A 25,427-nucleotide genomic window follows, 5' to 3' on the forward strand; every position below is an offset into this window, starting at 1 on the left:
AGTGTTGACCGTGAAACCAAGCAAACTGAACCTATGAACAATCTCAATCTCTTAGCCATCTATCCTGATGCTGCCAAGCTTCACCATTAAATTCTTTAATAATTTTCATTTTCATTTAATTGGTGCTAATCTATCATTTGTATGTGATATCAGATGCTTTTTCGGAAAATCTGACAAAGACCAACTCTTCTAAGCATGAAAACTAACACATCAAATGTCTATACTTCTGCATGGAAATACAGAAAGTTAGTATGGTAGTTGCTGTTGAACAGGACATAATATAGCAGAAATAGAAAAATGGGGACATATGTTAATCAGTGTGATAGTTAATTATTAGACACATCTTTCTACATATAGAGTTGGGGAAACAACTTAAGATCCTGGGGGGAATACTAATCAGATCTTAAGGTAAAACAATTGGCAGCCCCTGAAGTGAAAGCACCAGCAGCTTCTGTGCATGTGCACACACAGTAATGTGCCTCAACTTAGCCCATTCCCCCAAGTAGTCATTTAACATGTTCTTTGTCCAGTGCTGCCCCCACGAAAGTTTGATTACAAAGATACTTTGTTTATTCTATAAACTGTGACTGTGTAAACCTATTGCCATGAAGTTCTGACTCACAGAAACTAAAGGACAAGTAGACCTATCAAATAGGATTTTCCATCTTTGCAGATATGGACTGACAGACACAACTTTCTACTGCAGAGGGGGTGATGCAGGTCACAGAACTGACTATAATCCTTGACTTTCTGCAACAAATGCTTCCTATTCTCCTCAGTTTTGACAAGCAAGGTTGTGTCATCTGCATAACATATTTTTTATGAGTCTTCTTCCAATCCTGATGCCACATTCCTCTTCATAGAGTCCAGCTTCCTGAATAAACCTGTTCCACATCTAGATTTAAAAGGTTATGCTGTTTGGTGGGTCGAAGAGAGGGAGGGAAGGAAATGGGAAGGATCCGGGTTAAGAGACAGGGTAATGATGAGCAAGGTTGAATGGTGATTATTTTTATAAAACAAGAATGAGAATGATAGTATCAAACACAATATGAGTGAAGAATAGTGTGAAACACAATATATACAAACTGTATACAGATGGTTTTTTTAAAGACTTTTAAGTCAATACTTTTTAAAAAGAAAAGGTATGGAGAAATTATGTATTGCTAAAGCACTCCTTTCTTGATTTTAAATGATGCAGTGTTTCCTTGCTCTATTCTGAGGACTGCTTCCTGATCCAAATAAAAGTTTTGCATGAGCACAATCAGGTGTTCCAGGAATTTATGATCAAGAGGCAATGGTGTTGAAGGAAGTTCAATCTATTCTGAAGGAATTATCAAAATAACAAGGCCCGAAGGTGTTAATGGAATACCACTTGACATATTTCAACAAACAGATGAAGCCCTGGATGTGTTCATCAGGCTGTGCCAAGAAATTTAGAGGACAGCTACCTGACCGACTTACTGAAAGGGATCCTTATTTTTTCCCATTCAAAAATAAAAAGGTGATCCCTCAGAGTATGGAAATATCTAACAGTATCACTATTACCACATGCAGGCAAAATCCTGCTGAAGATTATCCAAAAACAATAGGAACAGTACATCTGCAGGAAACTGCCAGATGTGCAGGCTGGGTTTAGAAGAGATCATGGTACTAGAGACATCTTAGTGAATGTCAGATGGTTGTTGTTTGAAAGCAGAGAATACCAAAAGAATGTCTGTGTTCCATTGACTATGAAAAGACATTTGACTGTGTGGATCACAAGTTGTGGCTAACCTTGAAAAAAATGGGACTCCTGGAACACCTGGTTGTGCCTCACATACTAAAGTGGGGATGATGATATGCTTTCCTAAGCTTCAAATTTTTTTTTTTTAAATTACTTAAAAAGAATATGTGGGGAGTGGAAGCTACCTCTTTCCTCTAAGCTTTGGGGAAAGATTTTCTGTGTAAATAAATAGTTTGATTTTAGATGAGCTACGTGCAATTTTAGCGGATTTCACTATTGGTTCAGGTTGTAACAATTCCTGCTTGTTACTGCCTCACTTGTGAGCTTTCTCTATATTTGAGAAACAGCAAAATCTGTGGGGGTTTTCTTCCTGTTTCTCATAATGGTCCTGTTAATTTATGGTAATGGGTATTCTATAGAGTTTGAGCATAGCAGAGTACAGCAATTGAGTTTAGCAGTTATCATTATAAATGTGGATTCATTGTCCTTCTCTTTTAATAGTCTCTTCAGCACACATGCATTGCATTACATTAATTAATTCTCATACTACCTGACTGATGAATAATGCTTCTAAAATGGATATGCAAAAGTAGATAGGAAAGTAACAGTCATAAAAGTGAAGTACCTAGCCCAAGGTCACTTCAGATTTTAGTGGGCAGACTGAAATGCATTTGACCATTGTCAAGTCTCTCTGTGGTATTTTTATTTTATATCTGCTGTGACTTTCAGTTACCTGGTGCAGAGATACACTTTCCATTTAAACAGCCAAACATAAAAAAAAAATCAAAATGAATGTGTTTATATGAACTTTGTAAGCAAACCAATAAAATACCAAAAGGGGAGGGGAGTGAATGTGTTTTACCGTTGAGTAGAAATTCATACTAGGTAATGATAAAAAGGATTTTAAGAAATGAAACTCCCTCTTAGTGCTGTAGCTTATGTTCTACATTATTTAAAATTATAGATGCTAATAAATTCTTGCTACTGGGCCAATTGGGAGCACTATGACAGATGGAGAAGAGATTGAGATTGTTAACAATTCCACTTGCTCATGCCACAATCAGTGCAATTGGCACCAGCAGTCAGGAAATTAAAAAAAAAAAAAATAGATTAGGAGAATCTGCTGTCAGGGACCTCTCCAGAATGCTGAGGAGCAAGAATGTCAGTCTCGAGAATCGGGTACACCAAATCCAGGTCATAGTCTTTGCAGTTCCTTGCAATAAATCAGAGAGCTGGACAATTACTAAGGATGACAGAAGAACTGATGCCTTTGAGTTGTGGTATTAGAGAAGAATCTTGAACATACCACAGACTGTCAAGAGAACAAAGAGATCTGTCCTGGAGAGGGTAAAATCAGGCTACTCTTTGGAGGCTAGGATTTAGAGGCTCCATCTTACATACTTTGGACATGTTGCTAGGAGGGACCAATCCTTGGAGAAGGATATCATGTTTGGAAGGGTGGAGGGACATTGCAAGAGAGGAAGACCCCAAATGAAATGGATTTGACACAGTAGCTGGGTTATTGAGGGTAAGTGTGTCAGACATAGTGTGATTGGCTCAGGGTAAAGCTGATTTCAGAGCTATTATGCATAGGGTTGCTATGAGCCATAGTTGACTAAGGACACAAAAAGAATAACAATAGGGGCCACAGTTTAACTTACTGAGCATTTCTGAGATTCTGAAGAGATGTCAGCACTGTTTTAGACAAGGAGACATTGAGGCAGTGACTTAAGATCAATTAGTTAAGATTGTGGGTTTTTATTTAAAAAGGAATATATATATATATTTTTGTTGTTGTTGTTGTCGTTGTTGTTGTTAAGTGCCCTCGAGTCACAGGCGACTCATAGCGACCCTATGAAGAAGAGTCCTCGACACTTGGGTATCTTTCATCCTCTCTCCGGGTTCATAGGGTTTCCGGAGACAAGCTATTAACAGAAGTGGACGCCACTCCTCCTTCTAAGCTTGTTTTAATAGGGGAGCTCCAACGCATTCTCTGTCCACATTGGGTAGCCAGTCATTAATGCATTTGACACACCAGTGTCACGGTGTTCAGCATCACAGCAACCAAAAGTGAATGCGGTACAGCAACTTGTACACCAGGGCTATATGACCTAGAGGAATGTCTGAACAAAAACAAAGACAGGCCCGAGGGCAGCGGGTTAAAAGTCACCTACCTTTGGCTTGGTAGCATCGCTTTCTGTCCACTGGGCCAGCCTGTCTCTCTCTCTATGTTGATATTATTGTTGTTAAGTGCCATCGAGTCACAGGCAACTCATAGCGACCCTATGAGGGAGAGTTCTCGATGCTTAGGTGCCTTTCATCCTCTCTCCAGGTTCATAGGGTTTCCGGAGGCAAGGAAGATTAGATAGATAGATAGATAGATAGATAGATAGATAGATAGATAGATAGATAGATAGATAGATAGATAGACAGACAGACATATAGACGTACGTGCTGGGAAAACTTTGCCTCAGCCTCAGGAAAGTTGCTTGCTTGCTTTTTTTAAAAGTTGCTTTCTTTAAAAAGAAAATATCTTTAAAATCTGTTATGATTTATCCCTGTTATGAAATTCTTTTCTCTAGGTGAAACATCAAACAAATCCTCTTTCCAGAAATACACCAAATGGGGGTGGGGTGGGGATGGGGGACATTTTCTTTCCTGTGTTGTGTGTATGTGTGTGGGTTTACTATTTATTTTCCCCAAGCAAATGTTGTTGTTATGTGCCATCAAGTCACCTGTAACTCATAGTGACCCTATGTACAACAGCCCTAAATCCTGCTCTCTCTAGTACCAGTCTTATTGTCTCTGACACACCTACCCCCATTACCCCAGTCACTGAATCAATCCTCATTGAAGGTCCTCTCTTGTATTGTTCCTCCACCCTCCCAAGCATGACATCCCTCTCCAAGGACTGGTCCCTCCATGTAACATGCCTAAAATATGTCCGATGGAGCTTCAGAATCCTTACCTCCAAGGAGCAGCCTGGTTTAACCCTCTCCAGGATGAACTTGTTCATTCTCTTAGCAGCCCATGGCATTCCTAGTGATTGTCCAGCTCTCTGATGCATAGCAAGTGATTGCAAAGAACATGGCCTGTATCAGGCACACCTTAGTCTCCAGACTGACATCGTTGCTCTTCAGTACTTTGGAGAGGTCTCTGACAGCAGACTTTCACAACACAATACATCTTTTCATTTTGTGGCTGCTTGTAAAGCCATGCAAACTAAAGCTGTTTACCATCTCAATCTATTTACCATCCATCATGATGCTGCCAACAGCCCAATGGTGATAATCTTTGGGTTTTTTTCATACTGAGCTATGTTGAAGGCTACAGTACTTGACCTTCTGTAGCAAGCTCTTCGGGTCCTCCTCAGTTTTCCTCCTCAGTTTCAGCAAACAAGGTTATGTCATCTGCATAATGCAGATTGTTGATGAGTCTCCTCCAATAGTTTGAAAAGGTATGGAGATACGACACATCCTTGGCGTATATTACTTTCTCTTAAATAATACGGTTTTTAAGTGCTGTTAAGTTGAAACTGGTTTATAGCCGACCTTCCAGTGAGTTTTCAAAGGCCATAAATACATAGGAAATTGCCCATCTTTCTCTCTCACATTATTTGGTGGTTTTGAAACACTGCCTTTGGGTTGGCAGTGCAACACCTTGCCACTAAGCCATTGAGCTATTTGTTGCTTCCGAATTCACTGTCTTTTCCAGTATTGCATCTTGTGGAGTATGTAGCTTTCTTGCTCTTTCTTTTTCTGACGATCATTGCCATCTATCAGTGTCATCTGTTAAGACTAAAGAGATATATTGATTACATTTAAAAGTTTGAAACTTTATTAATGTCTTCCTTGTGTACTGTTATACATGTCTTAGGATATCACAAAAATGTTTGAACACAAACAATATTACAGTATTTTAAAAACTAAAAAGGGTTTTTTTCACCAGTATGATGCAAGCATTTTAAACATTTGCTTTTCTCAGCAAAGAGTGCCTCCAAACAGGTAAGATTTAAGTACATGAATTTTGTGTAATTGATTAAAGGAAAATTTGTTAGAAGTTTTAATAGTTTATTGAAGATGATTATAAGCAAACTATAATTTATTGTTCATCTCTGCATGATCTAATGAACTACTTAATAGAAAAATAAATGGAACTTAGAAAGAAAAACAATTTAGCAAGCCACAATGATCTGAGTTGTTTAATTACACCAGCAAGAAACATTACACACTTTAGCAAGAATCAGAATTTAATGTGTTCTTGTATGTGAGCATATTTGTATAAGTTTTTTTGTGGGGGTTTTTTTGTAGTTTTTTTTTTTTTAAAAAAAAAGTAGAAATTACCCTGGCATGGAGGGAAAATGAAAAATAAGCATTTCCTTCAATTTTGTTACTGCACCACGTATTTTGATCACAGAGACTTTTAAACTATGTATGTTGCTAGAACTTTGAATAAGATTTTGCTCTTTTTAATTTTTTACTTCAGCTCTTGATTTTGTTTTTATAACTTTTACAATTTAAATTTTATTACTGTTAAAAATATCATCTTATGAACACAGAGACTCTTGTGCAGCCATTAGCAGAGTTGGTGAGGCAACAGAGACACTTGTTAAAAAAAAAATCTATTCTAGTCTCACTTTGCCATGTCTTTGCATTTAGCATTTGGTACTTATCAGTTTAGTAAAAGAAAGATAATAAATGAATATGGATGTCTATATAAATGTGGATCAGATAAATGTGGGGAAAGGGTATCACAAGAGGGAGGCATAGATATTTGCAAATCCATTATAGAAGTGTTAGCCTGTGGGCTAGGGGTCTCTATAGAATTATAACATAGGATTCATTTTCTTTCTTTTTCTCGTAAGATTGCTAGCTATTCATGAATGCTGGTATCATTTGTTTTACACTGAAAAAAAATTGTCTTTGAAAGACTTATCTGGAATTCAAATGCATAATTACTCACTTCTAATATTTCTGCTGGATTGATTTTCTTTCTAAATAAAATTTCTGCATTGGAACTAGATAAATCAGTTATGAACGAAACACCACATTTACTTCTCTTATTAGAAGAGTTGAGACTTTGAATGTAGTCTTTATATTTTTTCACAGTATCAATATGGCATTATTTCAAAATTATTAAAATGACAAAGCAGACATAAATAGGCCCACAAGATATTTCCTCAGAGCTCATCTTCTGTGGGATGGAGTGGAACAGAGAACCTGACAGGGGTTGTTCTTCCATGAATATCTATGAGTTTGTAATTATTGAGTGTCTTACAGGTAGAAAACTCTTGAGATATTTCTTCTGGGAACAGTTAGTCAAAACTAGTGTCAAGGTAGATAACAGTAAACTATGATGGGGAAAAAAAAAACACTACAGGGCCTTTTCTTGATAGATTTGATTTTCCTACTGTGTATCTTTTATACTCATATGACTTAAGAATAAAATTTCAAGTTAGGCGGTGAAGGTTATAATAGCTTTAATGTAACTACCAGTACAATTTCTATCTCAGTGTTTAATTTCCAAAATGGTAATAATGTTATCTGACCAGAAAGGTAGGTAAATACTGCTTTTTTGTTTACCATCAAGTTAGAACCGACTCATAGCAGGACCCTTTATTGTGTTTTCAGAAGCAGTAAATCCCATGCAGGGAGATTACCTGTCTTTCTCCAAAGGGGAAGCTGGTAGATTTGAACTGCATGCCTTCATATTAGTTGCAACAATTCTTTACCACTAAGCCACCAGAGATCCTTACGTAAATATGGAGAAAAGCTAACATAAAAGAGAATTGAACTATTTGCATCTTAGTATAATTATGATGTAATAGCATTATATTTTGATGTCTTTATTCTTAATCTCACTTCTCAATGGTGTCTCTCTTTAAAAATCTACACAGATGCTTCACAAGCACCAGCCAGACCTCCTAAACCACGACCCCGCAGGACTGCACCAGAAATCCACCACCGAAAACCTCATGGGTCTGAGGCAGCATTGGAAAATGTGGATGCAAAAATTGCAAAACTCATGGGAGAAGGCTATGCCTTTGAAGAAGTGAAGAGAGCTTTAGAGATAGCCCAGAATAATGTGGAGGTGGCCCGTAGCATTCTCCGAGAATTTGCCTTCCCCCCTCCAGTCTCTCCACGTCTTAATCTATAGCAGCCAAGACTGTAAACACCAAATTGTAAAGCATTCGATGAAAACTCCAGGAGTGTGGATGGAGAACAGAAGTGAGATGTGATTCAGGAAAGACAGAGTCTCCTGTTCATTTGGCGTCTTGAGAAGAGGAACTTGAGAATGCTGCTTCTCAGAAGACAGCGGACTGTTCAGGATATCCACGCCTGCAACCTCCTTATTTTTGCTAGCCATACTTTTAAATCAGGGTTGAACTGAAAAAGAAAAGAAATAATTTAAAGACGTTTACTTCCCTTGAACTTTGAATCTGTGAAATACTTTTCCTTGTTTACAAAGTTGGTGACGTTACAGTTTGCTTTTGTTTTTTACCTTTTTTTTTATAAATATTTGTACTGTGTTTATGACAGACCCTTTGTAGCGGTCAGGTCTGCTGTAACATTTCTCCCCAGATTTCAAGCTGTCCACATCAACAGCTAAATCATCTATTTGTTTTGATCTCTGCCACCCTACCCACCCACCAGAGGTCCCACTCCATTTCTCCCATTCACAAGATGCTTTCACAAGATGATTTAAGGATTTTTACCCTTTCAGACTAATTGCAAAACAAAGTATGTGGCCTTCACTACTGAATCTTTTCTTTGGAAACCATTGCTGTTAAAAGATGGAGAATATCTGAATGTATAAAGCATTTGTTTTTTCAACGAGCTGCCTTTTCTGGGGTCTTTTCACGGTTATGGAGTGAGCACTTCCCTTTCACTTAAGTTTAATTACTTTTAATCTTCTATATATTCATCACTGTCATCCCAGGGTGTCACAACTCTGCAAAAATCTAAAATATTACAAAATACCTAACTGTAAATGTGGAGAAATGTTTGCATATGACAATGTTATACTGAAGTTATGTAAGGACATTATCTGCTGTTTGTACCTGTGTTACTTTGGGATAAGGTGAACAAAGGGGCCATCTCCCTGAAGTATATTAATAGTATTCAGATTAAATTATGGTCACACATTTCCCAAAGTGGAATAGAGTCCATTTTTTGTTTGAGTGATTGCACTCTGGTTCCTAACAGCTTCAGGAGCTAATCCACATTGCAGTGAAAACATTAAACCTTTGATGAGCTGTTAAGTGCTAATGCTACTGTGGCCATGTTTTTTGCAAAGGTTTTAGTAATTTTCTCTCTACAATCAAATCAGCATTCATGCCTAATTTTTAGATTCTCCCATTTATTGTTCTATCTGGTCAGGATAAGAAACTAAAGTTGTTTCTTACCTTTTTTGCCTTTTTTACAAAGTGGTGGTTGGTTCTTCAGAAACCGTGTTATGACTTCTGCACGTCTACGGTTATTTATTGAGCATCTGTGATGTGCTCAACTCTATGAGGCACTATGTTTGTAGAGCACAAGCTATCACAAGCAGATTCCAGTATAATGTTTTATTATTCTTTATACCCATTTTGATGGCAAAGTCTAATTAGACAAAGTCTAGGAGTTTTTGCCTAGAGCTTCTGTATTTTCAGGCAGTGTGTGAAAAAAAAAGACATTATGCTTGGAAAAGTTGAGGGCTGGGAAAGGAGAGAAAGACCCTCCGTGAGGGTTGACACAGTGACTGCAGCCATGGGCTTAAGCACAGCAGAGATGTGAGGATGGCACAGGACTGGGCGAGGCTTTGTTCTGGGTGGCTGTGAGTTTCAGCTCCTGAAAACCACAGTAAAGAAGTTAATGGAGAAAATGAGGGAAACTATTTCCTTTAAAATGCATGAACCCATGTAAAATTTTATGAATACAGACAGAGTAGATTTGGTCATGTTCTCATCACGGCTTTATTTCACACACCATATGATACAGAAAGATGAAGCCTGGAGAGCCTCCAGGAGTTGAAAGGACATGACCCAACATCAAGAAAGGGTTCAGAGAAAAAAAGCAGACCTGATGCGTTCCTTTACAAAGTGATGTGTGCCCTTTCTTTAAAATTTTGTTTTCATGATATGATACTTGAGGAGTCACAGGCCTTGTATAGTTTGTTCTCTTTGAATTTCTTCAGGTGAATTTGAGCTGGCTATGTTCCTGGAGGGGAATTTTTCATTTCCCCCAGATATTCTTCCTGTGAGTAGGTATATGAATGCAGATTTTTATACTTTTTAAAAAATTGTATTGGCTAGTTCTTAATTGCTATGTGAATTCCGTGTTCTGCCATCGTAGTTTTTTTACTGTGTTTTCACTTGTTTGCTCTATCTCTGGTATCATATTGGAATAACAGTGTATATTTCAGCCTTTTAATGCCCTGGTGATGATAGGCACAATCTAAAAGCCAAAGGGATTAACATAAATGAAATAATGTTCCTCAATGATTACAGAATGATTCTTAATAGGAAGGTTCAAAAGCAATACATACTCATTCTAAGACATCAAATAACATGTGACAAGTATTTACTGAGAAATAAAATTTGAGAAAATAATTCATTTGGGCCAGTAGTTTAAAAAAAAAATCTTGCAAAGTAAATTACTAACTTCTTCCAAAGCCATTCTGCATTTGAAATGGAAAATCAGCTTTTAATTGTGCCTTTTAAAAATTAATGGATCAAACATATGCATATAAATCAAATTGAAAGAAAAAAATTTTTAGCAAACATTGTCATCAGTTACCTGTTAACTGAAATGGCCCATAGTAACACCCACTGCACAGGTCTAAAGAACTAAAAAAGAAAAAAAATATATACATATATACACACCAATTTTTTTCATTATAAAATTTACATTAATATTTGAAAATATTTCTAATATTTCATACATTTTTAAACTGTGATCTATGAAGTTAGACCTTTTTCCTATTTGTCAACATTCGTTAATACTATTATGTCAATAGTACTTATAATTAAAGCAAATTAATATTAGCACAGATAATGTTGTCTCCCTAAACATATTCTGGGGTAGAGGACTTTATTCTAAATGATATTCCAGTAAATCTTTATAACTTGTTTTGTTTTGCGTTATACCTTCATGTCCTGTATATCCTGACCAAATTTTCCAAAATTGAATCAAGGAATGTGTGCTTAACTTGAACTTCCTACTCTTCAAATGCATTTTGCTCTTCCTTATTGTTTTCCTCTTACCCACATCGCAAATAGTCTTAATGATAGAGCCCTAATCGCAACTTCCAAGGGCCGATTTCTTAAATCAATATTTCCCATACTAAGAACACTTACAAAGGTTTCATCATAATGTGAATTTTATTTTCTTTTTTAGTTCCAGAAGCATTTCCTTCAGTGTAGATTTTTTTTTTAACTTCCAAAATTTCAACTTGAAGCTTTAATTTGCACTGATTTTTCTAACTGGTTAAATTTTTAACTTCTCAAACTGACAGATTTGGAAGCAAATTACAGTATGCTAAACAATACAGGCACTGCCTATTGAACTGGCGCCTTTTTAACCTGGCATTTTAGAGCTTCTAAGAAAAAAGTTTCCACAAGAAAGATAATGATGGAGTAAAAAGTTTTGTTCCCTGTTATTATTATATTGTTTTTCTAAGATGCCTTTGAAAAGCTTGTCTAATGTGGCAAAATAGTTATGTGTTCAATTAATTTATATTTTATTCTTTCTTTTTCAATTCTGGTTATTATGTAACCTCATGTACTTTATCTCTTTTAAGGTATTTTATAAAATGAATGTTAACAAAATGCTGAGTTGGTCTTTTATTTTGCAAAGGAACACAAACATTTCAGAGCATTTCTGTGTTTTAATATTTATTTCTATTAAACAGAATAACAAGAAGATACGTGATTTAAAGGCTTACTGGACAAAGTAGTGTATAGTTCTCATCTGAGATTTTATTTAATAATTATGCCAAAAGAATATATTTTAAATATAATGCTAATAGTGAAACTACTACATTGTAGAACTCAAAATCAAAGTTATATCAAGGCTTATGGTAAGGAAAAAAAAATAAAAGACATGTTGAATTAGAAAAATCTGCCAAAGACCTCCCCAAAGTGATAAAGAACAATGATGTAAGCTTAAAAACTAAGGCGTACCACCTCAAGTCGCAGTCTTTTCATTTACTTTCTGTGCATCTGAATAGGGAGCTCTGGTTGCCTAGTGGCAAGAGACTGTGCTGCAATTCTAAAGGCTTGCAGTTCAAGGCCACTAGCTTCTCCACAGAAGGAGGAGGGGCATTCTCCTCTCGTGTGATTAACTGCTTCTGAAAACCACCGGAGGATCAGCTGTGGGTCAGTTCCAACTTGACAGTACACAACAACATGCATCTGAAAACTGGGAAGCTAGTAAATATGGCCTAAAAATATTTGATGATTTGAACTGTGGTAGTGGAGAAGAGTGCTACTTCCAAAAGAACAAACAAGTCTGTCTTGGAGGTAGTATAAACAGGTTGCTCCTCAGAAGGATGGTGAAACTATTTTGGGACATGTTGTAAGGATGCCGATCCTTGGGGAAAGCTACCATGCTGGGAGGGGTGTGGAGGATGAGAGGAAGAAAGGACTCCCAACAAGATGGATTGATGTCATAACTGTGACAATGGACTTGAGCATGTCAGAGATTGTGAGGATGGCACAGAATAGGGCAAGGTACCATTCTGGTGTTCTTAGGGTCACTGTGAGACAAACACAACTGGATGTTACCTAAGAGCCGTGAGAGAACCCTTTTTTGGGAAAGACTAGAAGAATAGGCTCAAGTGTTGTGGATGGTACAGGACATGACAAGATTCAGATCTGCTATTCATAGTTTCACTACAAATGCAGTCGATTCAACAGCACAAAGCAACAAAATAATGTGATTGATCAAGAACACATTCTTCTTAATAATTATTATTATACATCAGTGGTAGTGGACAGTAAATAAATAATAATTTCTCAGAATCATTATCATTGAGTTGAAACCAACTCGTAACTGACCCTTTAGTGAAGTTTTAGTCTAAAAACTGCAGGGCAAATTCTATGGACTATGTCACCAAAGCTCCCTAATAATAATGGAGGCTTTAATTTCTAGAACTATAGCAAAATATCATGGAATTTATGAGTATATGCATAATCTGGTGCATTGTGGATATTATGCTATCAAAGCACAAATGTTTAGATGAAAGATTGACATAAATAATTCCAATACAATAAACTATGCTTATAAGTTACTACATTGTACTGAAAATACATGGGGAGCTCTGGTGGCTTAGTAGTAAAACATTGCATTGCCAAACCAAAAGCCTGGAGCTGGAATATGCCCACAGCACTGCAGGAGAAAGATGAGTAATCTCCTGTACAGTTTAGAAACTGAAAACTTTGTGGAGGGTCAGTTATGACAAAGTTGTAACTTTACAGTTGTAGTGTAAAGAGTGTAATATTCAAAAAGGCTTTCCTAGCCATTGAATTGTACTTTGCCATGTAAATGGGTGAGAAAATGAAATAGAACATGTTATCCTGTTCACAAGGGAATTAGCTAGTCTCACCTATCCATAAGGGGACTGGCAAATCCTGCCACTAAATTGAATGGATCTAGCAGCAGAAAGGAAGAAACTTCATCACCAGCAAAAAGAATGAATGCATCCTTCAGGACCAGAGATCCTGTGACAACCAGACCACAGCCTAAGGAGCGACAGCCAGAGTAGCCAGGGCATAAAACCGGAGACCTTGCATGAGTCAAGAGCAGATCTTTGGACACCATTAGTCTCTGCTGTAGAGTCTAAGACTCTTAAGAGCATTTTGCCCATTTGTTGGAAGACTGTGAGGGGAAAGCCAATACTGGCAGGACTGAGGACTTTGTAAACCTGGCTTAAAGCAATGAGGCTCAAGGCTGAGGCACCCACGAGCTCATTTCAGAAGCTGACTTCTTTTTCTCTACTAACCTGAAATATAACCTTTTTTAATTTCCTCAATATGATTCTTTATTTTCTGTGAACTACTGCACTGAATATTTTTTTTACCCAATAAAAAAGTAAGATTGATGTTGGGATGACTAGGAAAAGTTGTGACCTCATGGAAATTGGTGGGTGTGCTGTTGATGCTATTGATGGGGACAATTCCCCTTTGTGAAGTTGGCCATCTCCACACAGCCCTTGCTATTTTTACAATGGTACATAACAACACAAATAAATATACGCTTGGGCTTAAGAGCGAATTTCTATTGGGCCCATGCTATGTGCCTCACATAGAGAATTAAAGCATTTCATCTTTAAATGAACTTGCCTCCAAGGACTAAGGAGGAAAATAAAGGAGTGACAAGTTCCTTTTAGTGAAATGTGACAGGAGAAAAAGGTGAACAGAGCTTTGTTCTAAAAAAAAGTGAGCTATTTCAATTTTTCTTTTTTTATGAAGAAAAGTGTTTTAACTGGCAATAATACATATGAGCAATCATTACTTTCTGGTAAAAACAGAATTCAGTGCAGCTTGAAGTAGACATAAGAGGAGACACAGGACAGCTATGTTAATGTCAAAAAATAACCCTGTCGGCCACTCTAAGATCATAGGAACCATTGGGTCTCTTGAGCTAAGAGATGACAATAGTGATAAGCACTAAAGCAGTAATAAGCTGCAGACCCAAAGGAAAGTAGGATGTATCTAACAGAATTGCATCAAGTGACAAAAAATGGATAAATGGATATTTATTTTCATACTGTTATTTTTGTATCACTCTTTGCTATCTTCATTCAAATCTGAATAACCACTCCTATAACTTTAAATAGCCTGGGACCCGTCAAGATGAGGTAGATTGATGCAGTAGTTCCAACATGGACTTAAAACCAGTCATCACGAAGATGGTACGAGACTGATCAGTGTTCTAGTTCATTAGACAGCAGACTGTAAATCAGAGCCCATTCACCAGCCACTAACAACGGTAGCTATATACTTCTTGTGAAAGGCAATGAACATTTTGAAATTCAATATTACTCTACTATTATGACCTATCTGGGTTTGGCAGCCCACATCTTCTTGCCTATTTATACTTAACTTTTCAAGGTTATGCTAATAAAGGGATAGTGAAAAGAGGAAGACTGTCAAGAGTATGAATTAAGACAGTGACTAAAACAAAATGTTTACAGAAATTGTAAGTATAATGAATGGTGGACCAATATTTTGTTCTGTTGTTTTTGTGCAATTCCTGTGAGTTGCTACTAATTCCAGTAGCACCTAGCAACAACATCCTTTTTTGTTTCCAATTTCCACACTCTAATTCCAGGGAGTTGTCTGCAAATCAGATGTTATAAACCAAGAACTGCCTATATTTGGAGAGTAAATGCAAAAAGAGAACTTAGAATATTGTGTGATACTTACTAATGCCCAATAAATGACAGTTCTCTTGCTCATTTAACTTTCATAAGGAACTTAAACTACATCCCCAACATCCCAAGAAGACATCAAAGAAAACCATGCCTGGTGTCTTGTTACTTTAAATTGTAAGGGGTTCTTGTGCTAGTGTAGAAACAATAGTAAGAAATAGAATATCCTGGTTCATGAAGGTTAATGAACGATGTAGCAGAGCTCTCGTGGCTTAGTGGATAGGAAGTTGCACTGCCAACCCAAAGACGGGGTTCAAGTCCAACAGCTGCTCATGGAAGAAAGTTGGACAATCTCCTCCCATGATTTACAGCCTCTGAAAACCTGCTGGAGGGTCATCTATGAGGCAGGCAGCTCAATGATACAGAACAACAAATGAACTCTGTATTCTACCAGTCAATTTCAAGTTTGGATTTGGAGCACAGAATCTTTATTAACTTGAACTCTTCCTTGCTACATCCTGCTACCTAAAACTCAGTGTAGTGAAGACAGAACAGCCTTGAGCACTAAGGCCAGATTGTCTTGCTGGAGACTAAAAATTCTGAAGCTCTCCACTATATGGAATAATTGATGAAAGACTTTTTTTTTCTTTTAAGTTGGAAATCTAACTCAGCAAAGAAAAGAACAATGTGTTCATCTTTGGATTATAGAGTGTCAAAACTTTTTTGTTGTAGTTATTTTTTTTCTTTATACTAAATGTTAACAACTTATTGAAGAGGCCTTTTCCTTTTTTTACTAGAAATAAAACTAAAGCTTATGGCTAAAAAAATCCCCTAATTAAATGACTTCATAGTCTAATATCCTAACTGGCAAACTTCTGTGGGATACATTATGAAGCTGCTTCGTAGAACTACTTCTCCCACAATCCCTGAAATACAGATGCATAACATTATTCTAGGGTGTACCTGGAGAAGTAAATGATGAGTGAGAATAGGAGGTACACCTCCCTAATCTAAGTTATGATAGCTCTGTAGAAAACCAATTACAGAGATGTGAGAATGGGTATTTTACTCTATCAGAGGCCTATTTATGAGAAAACTCACTGATTTTCCATCTGTGAGTATGTGGGGAAGGTAAGAACAAAACTATACAGAGGAGGCAGCAGTGATGAGTATCCCACCCATTGGGAGGACAAGGAAGCATCACAGGAAAAGCAGAGCCATCGCAGAAGCAGTGCTAAACATATCTTGATAAGAAGACTGCCTGCTGGGCAAAATAGCCTGTGCCCCTGGACTAGTGATGAAGGAGTGAAGGCACATGTCCTGGGTCAGACAATAACCCAGCGGGATGCTCTCTTGAATCACTCGCCATGAGCTCCATGACAAAGTCTGCATTTAAGAACTTACCACATAGATGAAATCAGGAGTCAAAAGAAGATTACTCTTACGCCACAAGTTGGGGGAAAGAACTACAAAATTGTTTCCTTTCTTTAAAGCCTCTTTGCCTATCTCAATGCTGGAGAAGCAGACACACAGGAGTAGAGAGAACAGGGAGGGAATCATGGTTCCTGCTGCAGCCCTGAGAGTGAGCCCTGGCTAGTGGCTGGGAGACAGATAGGAGGAGAGGGCTCCTATAGACAAAAAGCCAGATTAGACTCTAATGCAACAAAGGAGACAAGCAAAGACAGAATCCGCAGCCAAGTGCAATAGCTGGAAAAAAACATCAATCAAATGTTTCCATGTCAGCATCAGATCTGATTTAAATCTGCTCTGTAAATTAGTAAACTAAAACTAAATCTTCCTTCTCAATGAATTTTTTATGCTATTTAGATAACAAATAGAAGAGGGATTCAAAATTAGATAGCCATCACTAGAAAATTCTTATCTGAGAAGATGCTTTAAGCCAGACAGAATTGTTTTGTTTTTCGAGAAACACAAAGAAGCCTCTTCCTGGGAAGTTCACTGTGCCCAGTGTTCTAGCTGCCAGCTATAGTTAATCTTTCCACAGACCCTTCGCAGAGTACTTATTCTCAGTTACTTAACAGTATAGAGTCCAGTCTCGCTGCTGGATCAGGCATGCGATCCCCCTCATCTAGTTCTCCCTTCACACAAGACAACCCTTATCTCCAAGTCAATTATTCAAACCCTATATGTCACTTTATTCATGAAACAAATATGAGATTATAAAATAAAACATAGGGACCTCTGGTGGCTTAGTGTTAAGGACCTATGCTGCACACCCAAAGGTGTGTAGTTCGAATCACTGGAGAGAGATGGGCAATGACCTCTCATGCAATATGTTGCCTCCGAAAAGCTGCTAGAGGGTTGACTTGTTCCAATTTGACAGTGCACACAACAAAATAAGAAATATGACAGCAATTTACCTAAAACTTCGGAAGAAAAGTGACTGCTGAAAAGACTTTCAAAAGAAAATGCTCCATTTCCATAATAAACTTCTCAAGGTAAGATGCAAAGTTTCTTTGAAGAAAATTAAACTAAATCAAGTGGTAGGCACTAGGCTCCTCTAGCCATGAATCAAAACAACATTAATTTTGTATAAATGTTTAAGTGAGGGTGATGTGCATTTATCTATTTATCTGGAATTTCTTGCAAAATAAAGGAGAATAGATGTTCTAAGGCAAGATTCTACTGGGCATTTTAATCAGTGCTGGCATAATTAAATATTTATAGACTGTTTTGGGTTTGGAAAAATTTTCTAATTCATTCTCAAAGTTATATTTCTCAAAACTCTTACAAAGTCTGCATATTAGATTTGGTATCTTCTCTTTGCACAAAAAGAGAATTCATACGCCAAAAACGACAAACTCCTCAGATCGTTCAACAATTGACAAGGAGCTAGGAATTTCACTATCAATTAATCTCAACTCTACACATTTTTATTCTTGTTTTCAGTTGTGGTAGAGTCAGTCTGAATTGATGGTGGCTCAATATACACAGTGTCGATCTGATCTATAGGATGTTCAAGGCTGTGGTCTTTTGAAAGCAGATTGGTAGACATGTCTTCAGAAGGACCTGTGAGTGGGTTTAAATCACCATCACCCTTTAATTACCAGTCTAGTGCTTAACCCTTTTTGTCACCCAGACACTCTTCAATCCTTTAAAAAAAAAATCTTGTTAGGTTTCATTGAGTCGAGTGTCATTCATAATAGTGACTTTGTGAAAAACAGATCTGGACCCTGACCTTCCTCATTGTCTCTGGCATACTTCAGCCATCCCTGTGTCAATCCATCTCACTGAGGGTCTTTCTCTCTTGCTGACCCTCCAGCTTAGCAAGCATGAGATTCCTCCCCAAGGAATAGCATCTCCTAGCAACATGACCAAAATATATGGGAATGGAGCTTCACCATCCTTGCCTCCAAGAAGCATCCTGACTGCATTTTTTTGAAGACTATTATCTGTTTGTTCTTTTGGCAGTTTATGGGATATAAATTATTCTTCCTCAACTCTATCATGACTGACAATTGTCAATACTTCTTCAGTCACTTGTATTCATTGTCCAGCTCTTAGATCCATACAAGTGATTGAAAAGTTCATGGCATGAATCAGGTGCACCTTAGTCTCCAGACTCTGCAGTTGTTGCTCTTCAATACCTGGAGAGGTCCCTGACAGCAGTCTTTCTGAGTGCAATAAGTCTTTTAATTTCTTCCGTGCTGGTGCCAAGGATTTTTATTATAGATCCATGAAAGATTATATCATTGACAATGTTAATCTTTACTCCATCTATCATGATGTTGCTTATTGACCAAGTGATGAGGGTTTTTGTCATCTTGATATTATTGAGATGTGGTTAGAGACCTCTCTAAAGTGCTCAAGTGCAAAGATGTCAGCCTGAAAACTAAGGTGCGCCTGATACATGCCATGGTCTTTGCAATCACTTGCATCAGAAAGCTGGACAATGATTAGGGATGATAGAAGGAGAATTGATGCCTTTGAGCTGTGGTGTTGGAGAAGAGTATTGAATATATCATGGACTGCTAAGAAAACAGATTTGTCCTGGAGAGGGTGGAGCCGGGCTGCTCTGTGGAGGCAAGGATTCTGAAGCTTTGTCTGATGAGTTACTTTGGACATGTTGCAAGGAGGGACCAGTCCTTGGAGAGAGACGTCATGCTTGGGAGGGTGGAGGGACAGAGCAGGAGAGGAAGACCCTCGATGAGACAGATTGATTTAGTGACTGGGGTAATGGGGGTAGGTGTGTTGGAGATGGTGAGATTGGCACAGGATAGGGCAAAGTTTAGGGCTGTTGTACACAGGGTCGCTATGAGTCTCAGGCAACTCGACAGCACATAACAACAACAACAGCAACACAATTCATATTGAAGGCTGCAGCCTTTAATCTTCTGCAACAAGCCATTTCAAGTCCTCACTTTCAGCAAACCAGGTTGTTTCATCTGCTTAATGTAGATTGTTGATGAGTCTTCCTCTGATTCTAAGGCTCCGTCTAACTTACTTTGGACATGTAGTGAGGAGAGACCGGTCCTTGGAGAGGGACATCATGCTTGGGAGGGTGGAGGGATGGCGCAGGAGGGAAAGGCCCTCTGTGAGGTGGATTGATTCAGTGACTGGGATAATTGGGATGGGAGTGTCAGAGACAGTGCGATTGGCACAGGACAGAGCGGAGTTTAGGGCTGTTGTACATAGGGTCGCTATGAGTCGCAGGCGACTCGATGGCACATAACAACAACAACAACAACTAAAAAAAATTTTTAGACAACATATAAACAATTCTTTTGCAGGTAAGGAAAGGATTTTAAAATAAAGAATAATGGCAATGATAGACTCAAACAAAGCTAAGACTGCGTGTTTGGAAAAGAACCAGGCAGTGTTGTATTCTGTTGTATGAAGGATCTAAGCTGGAACCAATTCAGTATCACTTAGCAGCAGCTCCCATGTTGTTGTAGAAGGTAGGTGATAGAAAAGAAAACATATGTACTATTAAGCTATTTTTGTTTGCTTTGCTAAGTGCCTTGGGGGTTTGTTGTCTTTTTTAAGAATGGCTTGTTAATTGCTCTGAACTATCCTGCAAAGTCACAGAACCATTTCATTGAGTTCTTGTTCTACTCACCTCAAACGTTATAGTTATGAAAATGTGGAAGAACTACATTAACTGCCTTACAAAGAAGATTAGCACTATGGGTCATTCTGACAATCAGGCGTATGTTGTTTGCAGTCGGGATCACCTTCTCCCAGGGAGCCACTAGTGGGTCTGAAGTGACAGAGACATGTGGATTTTGGTTAGCAGTGCACCATGCTACAGACTATGCTACCGAAACTCCTTAAAATAGGAACATACTAGACTTTACTATCTTAAGAACTAAAAATAAAGAGAACAGTGAATGCTGCTAACTCTACCTTGTGGTTGAGCATTTTCTCTGTAATGTTTTATTAGATACCCTGGCTGTTCTCCTAAGAAAAGTGACTCTTGAATCTCTTTACTGATATTTGAACTGATTTTAATCAACAAGGAAGAGTTTGAGTACTTTTGAATTTTCCAGGTGGAATGAAATTGTGTGACCTCTAAAAGGAAATAAGTGTCCTCCTTGCCATCTTCAAATTCAAGCGAGTTTAATATAATAGGTTAATATCACAGAGGATTGACAAGTCACGCACTGAAGTGGTAGTGGCCCTTTGAGAAGAGAACGAGAACATTGGTCTTCTCAAGGTGCTCAAGAGATGATGAGAGGCATAAGTGTTCTTCTATGCTATTAATGTGAAAAGCAAAGTATATTGAAGCCAAATTTGCAGTGTCTTTACTATGGCAAGTTTACAGCCTCTTAGAGATTAATAATACGGCTGTCAAAAGTGCTTCTGAGGTTCACAAATGAAGCAGATGTTTTTTGATTGAAACTGCAAGGGTATTTATTTGTTCCTTTTTCATATTTATTGGCTTTTCATGGAATCAGTAACTGCATCGTTTTTTTGTAAGAAATGGCAGACTTTAACAGGATATGTTACTTTTTAAAATAATCAAAGCAAATGAATAACAAATAGGTATTGGGGCACTCTGGCAGCCTGGTGGAAAGAAGTTGTGCTGCAATTATAAAGGCACATGGTTCAAATCCACCAGCTGCTCCATGAAAGAAGGATGGGCAATCTCCTCCCATTCTATTTACTGCCTCTGAAAACCCACTGTGGGGCCAACTATGAGTTGGTTGTGACTCAACAGTACACAACAACTTCCACTTCACTTGCCTAGTACACTATTCTCATATATAATTCCTTCTCATCCAAACTTTAAAGGAAAGTTCTAAAATACCAGTTATCTTAGTGGGAAAAGTCCCAGAGTTCCTGGACTCAGACTATTAACCTGCAACTTTAGAAGTCATTAGTCATGATCTCATTCTATTTATTTCTTCTTCATAAAACAGGAGATATATGCTCACTGAAACCTCTGACTGCCATTATTCTTTAATCATTAGTTGGAAACCCTTCAGGGGTGCCTCTCTGAAGACAAAAACTGAATATAAGCTTCTAAAATATCTCAGCCTCAGAAACAATATTGAGAAATTGCACCCTGCCTATTATGAACCAGAATCATCTTGAAAGCAGTTAATAGTCAACAAAACTCACATTTGTTGCCTCCAGCAGGTTTTCAATTAACTGTAAATCGCATGGAAGAGATTATTCATCCATCTTTCTCTTGCCAATAGATCAAACCAGCAAAGAGGTGCCGCTTTGGGTTGGCAGTTCAACACCTCACAGACTAACCTGTTAAGGTTCTCTAATAACCAGAAACTGCTTAAGGAAGTCTTGTCATGTGTCCATTTTGTTCTCTATCATAGGACAGATTGAGACTTTTTTCCTAAAGAATTTTTAAAGTCTAATCTAATGGGAAAATATTTAAAGTAACAGCTGATTTTGTAATTTATATTGTGAACAAAATAAAATTTTACACTTCCATTAGGTTGAAATCTTGTATTTCTTTTCCATCAGAAGATTAGTGGGACTACAATGGTGAAAAAAAAGAAAAAGTGACTGTCAAGACAATTCTGACTCATAGTGACTCCAAGTGTGTCAGGCTAGAACGTTCTCCACAGATTTTCAAAGGCTGGTTTTCCAGAAGTAGATCAACAGATATTTCTTCTAAAGTATCTTTTGGAGACCTTGACCCCCCCATCTTTTCAGTTAGCAGAGATGTTTGCAGTACCCCAGAGATCTACCTAGAGGCATCTGAGATAAAAAGACCTAACAATCTACTTCCAAAAATAAGCCAGTGAAACCCAATGGAGAATAGTTCTAGTCACCATCAAAGTAAATTAGCATAATGGTGCAAAGTTGGCTGCTCTGAGGAAGAACATTCTCCTCCCATGTGATTTACAGCTTCTGAAAACCCACAGGAAGTCAGCTGAGAGTCAGTTCCCATTCAATGGCACCTAACAACAACAAACAACAATAAGCATCTAGTCATATAAACAACAATAAGCATCTAGTCATATATGGCCCAGTAGTAAGAAGCTGTGCTGCAATCCCAAAGGCACACATGGCTCAAATCCACCAGCTTCTCTGCAGCAGAAGGGACAATCTCGTGTGATTTATTGCTTCTGACAACCTGCTGGAGGGTCAGCTGTGTTCCAACTTGATGGCACATAACAACATGTAGATATAGTTCTGACAGAAACTCAAGTGGTACAGTGGTTAAACACTTGTGTACTCACTGAAAGGTCATCCTAGATGAAGTGGATTTGGTTTTAGGGAGCTCTGGTGGCCTAGTGATAATAGAGTTGCACTGCCAACTTGAAGACACATGGTTCAAATTCACCAGCTGCTCCAGGCAAAAAAGATGAACAATCTCCTCCCATGTGATTTATAGCCTCTAAACGCCCACTTTTAGCTCAGCCTCAAGAAAACAAAGATTCTCACCACTGGGCCAATTGGCAGCATCAGTATGGATGGTGAAGAGATTGAGATAGTTAACAGCTTTAGTTTGCTTGGCTCCACAAACAACACTCTTGGTAACAGCAGCCAGAAAATCAAGAGACAAATTGCATTGAAAAAGTCAACTGTGAGGGACCTCTCAAGGGTACTGAAGAGAAACAACGTCAGTCTGGAGACTAAGGTGTGCCTGATCCAGGCTATAGTTTTCGTATTATGTACATCAGAGAATTAGACAGTGACTAGGGATGCTAAAAAGGAGAATTGATGTCCTTGAGCTGTGGTGCTGGAGAAGAGTGTTAAATATACCATGGACTGCTAGGAGAATGAACAGGTTTGTCCTGGAGAGGGTGAAGCTGAAATGCTCCTTGGAGTCAAGGATTCTGAAGCTTCATCTGACATACTTTTGGCATGTTGCAAGGAGGGACTAGTCCTTGGAGAGGGACGTCACATTTGGGAGAGTAGAGGGACGGCGCTGGAGAGGAAGATGCTCGATGAGATGGATCGATTCTGGAATTAGGGTGGTAGGAGTGAGTGTGTCAGAGACAGTGAGGTTGGCACAGGATAGAGCAGAGTTTAAGGCTCTTGTACCTAGGGTCACTATGAGTTGCAAGCGACTCGAAGGCACATAACAACAACAAAAGCCTACTGGAAGGTCAGCTACAAGTCAATTCTGATATAATGGCAAGTAACAATACCAGCACCAATTTTGACTGGTATCCTCAAGAAAAAGAATCTAGGAACCCTATGAATGACATTATTTAGACAAGAGAACACTTTCAGCTGAACTTCTGCAATGCGGTGAGCCAAATATGATAAGGCAGAATTGCTGGGAGACTTTCATCAGCTTTCTGATCACTAGAGTGCTAACTTTGGTATATTATTAGGGACATTAACTTTAAGCACTTACTGGTTTAGTTCTGAGCAAGATGAGTGACCTTTTGTTTCCATGAGGTCAGTGGTTTTGCTATAAATCCCTCAGTGTTAAGTGCTGGGGAATTAGAGATAAGCTTTTGCTGAAGGCTTTACATACTCCCCTGCTATCTTGAGACACCCAGAGCATATACTACAAAACCTATCCACTTAAAGGAATGTTTAAAACTAAGTGTGAACATATTTGAGGCACTACTGATTAGCTATTTTCATAGACAGATAGGCCTGGGAAGGCCCTCACGAGGTCACTCTGGTCAGCTTCTCAACTGCACTGCTTTGTCCTGTTATCTTAGAAGATGTACATTCCATATGCTATCTAGCTCCACACCTGTCTGCTTTTCAGACTGAGAGCTGTATGCTGTCCCTGATCATTTTCTAACGTATCTTCAAAGTATAAAGTGAGACACAAAATGCTAAGATATTTTTCAGTTACATAAGCCTGAAATTGAAGACCTTTTGTGACATTTTGCAAGACTACACTCACATCGCTAAGGTCTGTCTCAATTTTGTAAATTGAAAGACAGTTAAGTTTCCTTTCCCTACCCACCCCCACCACCACCACCACCACTGATGGCCTGTAAGTTGGAACTAACTCATAGCTGACCCACAAGCAGATTTCTAAGGCTATAATTTGCAGTAGAGGTGATCTTTCACCGGAGGAATGGCTGGTTGGTTGATTGGAATTGTCAGAGAAGTTCAGTCTTTGGGTTAGTAGTGCAACTTCCAATGGATTAGCCAGCAAACCCCCCTAAGTTTCCCACGTAAAATATGGAGTGAAAACCTCACAAGTCATCTCCATTACATCCATTCTGATAGTGACTGATAGCAATATTTCATCAGGTGTTTTAAGCTATCCACTACAATGAGAAGAGATTGGACGCCCTTCGCCCTCAGAGCCACTGATGAATTCCAGCTACCAGAGACAGAAAGCCTGGGCAGTGCAATTCACTTCAGACTAAGAAAGTAGAGCGCCCCTAAAGTATGTTCTCTATTGTTACATGCTGTTGAGTCAGAATGGACTCATAGCTTACCCTCCAGAGAGTTTTCCAAGGCCGTGAATCACACCGGAGGAGATCGCCCATCTTTCTTCTGCACAACTGGGTTAGCAGCACAATTCCTTTCCACGCGGCCATCAGAGCTCCATAAAAACACATACAATCTAGATACCCATGATTCAAATGATACCGGTGGAGATTCAAAATATAGGTCAAACCAGAGTGCAAACTACCATCTAATACTTCAACTGCAGATGCCACTTTCACGGTTGAGACCCCCAAAGGAAATTGCTTCACATACTAATTGCTACATTAAGAATTCAGCCTCATAGAATGGACTATAAGCATCTCTCCGACAAAATTCCACATTAACTGTATTTACTGACCAATTGGAAGATTGTGAGATGTAAATTATCATTTATTATTTCTTTTTCTTCTTGAAGTTTGCATGTATATATTTCTGTATAGGTTGTGGGGCAAAGCATTATCTGAAACAGATTTCATAGAAGTACCCTACAATTCTAATGCTTTCATTA

General features: G+C 38.3%; 1 protein-coding gene across 1 annotated transcript in view; it reads left to right on the plus strand.

Moving 5' to 3' along the window:
* The window catches only part of CBLB (Cbl proto-oncogene B, E3 ubiquitin protein ligase), a 326,116-nt gene extending 317,664 nt beyond the window's left edge, over positions 1 to 8,452 (plus strand). The window contains exon 18 of the mRNA XM_006890001.1: positions 7,620 to 8,452. Within this exon, the coding sequence (XP_006890063.1) occupies positions 7,620 to 7,879 (260 nt within the window). The 3' untranslated portion in view covers positions 7,880 to 8,452. The remainder of the gene's footprint in view (positions 1 to 7,619) is intronic.
* Positions 8,453 to 25,427: the final 16,975 nt, after the last annotated feature.

The sequence above is a fragment of the Elephantulus edwardii genome, unplaced genomic scaffold (genome assembly GCF_000299155.1).
Source record: "Elephantulus edwardii isolate Elephantulus edwardi_28Jun2011 unplaced genomic scaffold, EleEdw1.0 scaffold00085, whole genome shotgun sequence".
NCBI classification, from domain to species: Eukaryota; Metazoa; Chordata; class Mammalia; order Macroscelidea; family Macroscelididae; genus Elephantulus; species Elephantulus edwardii.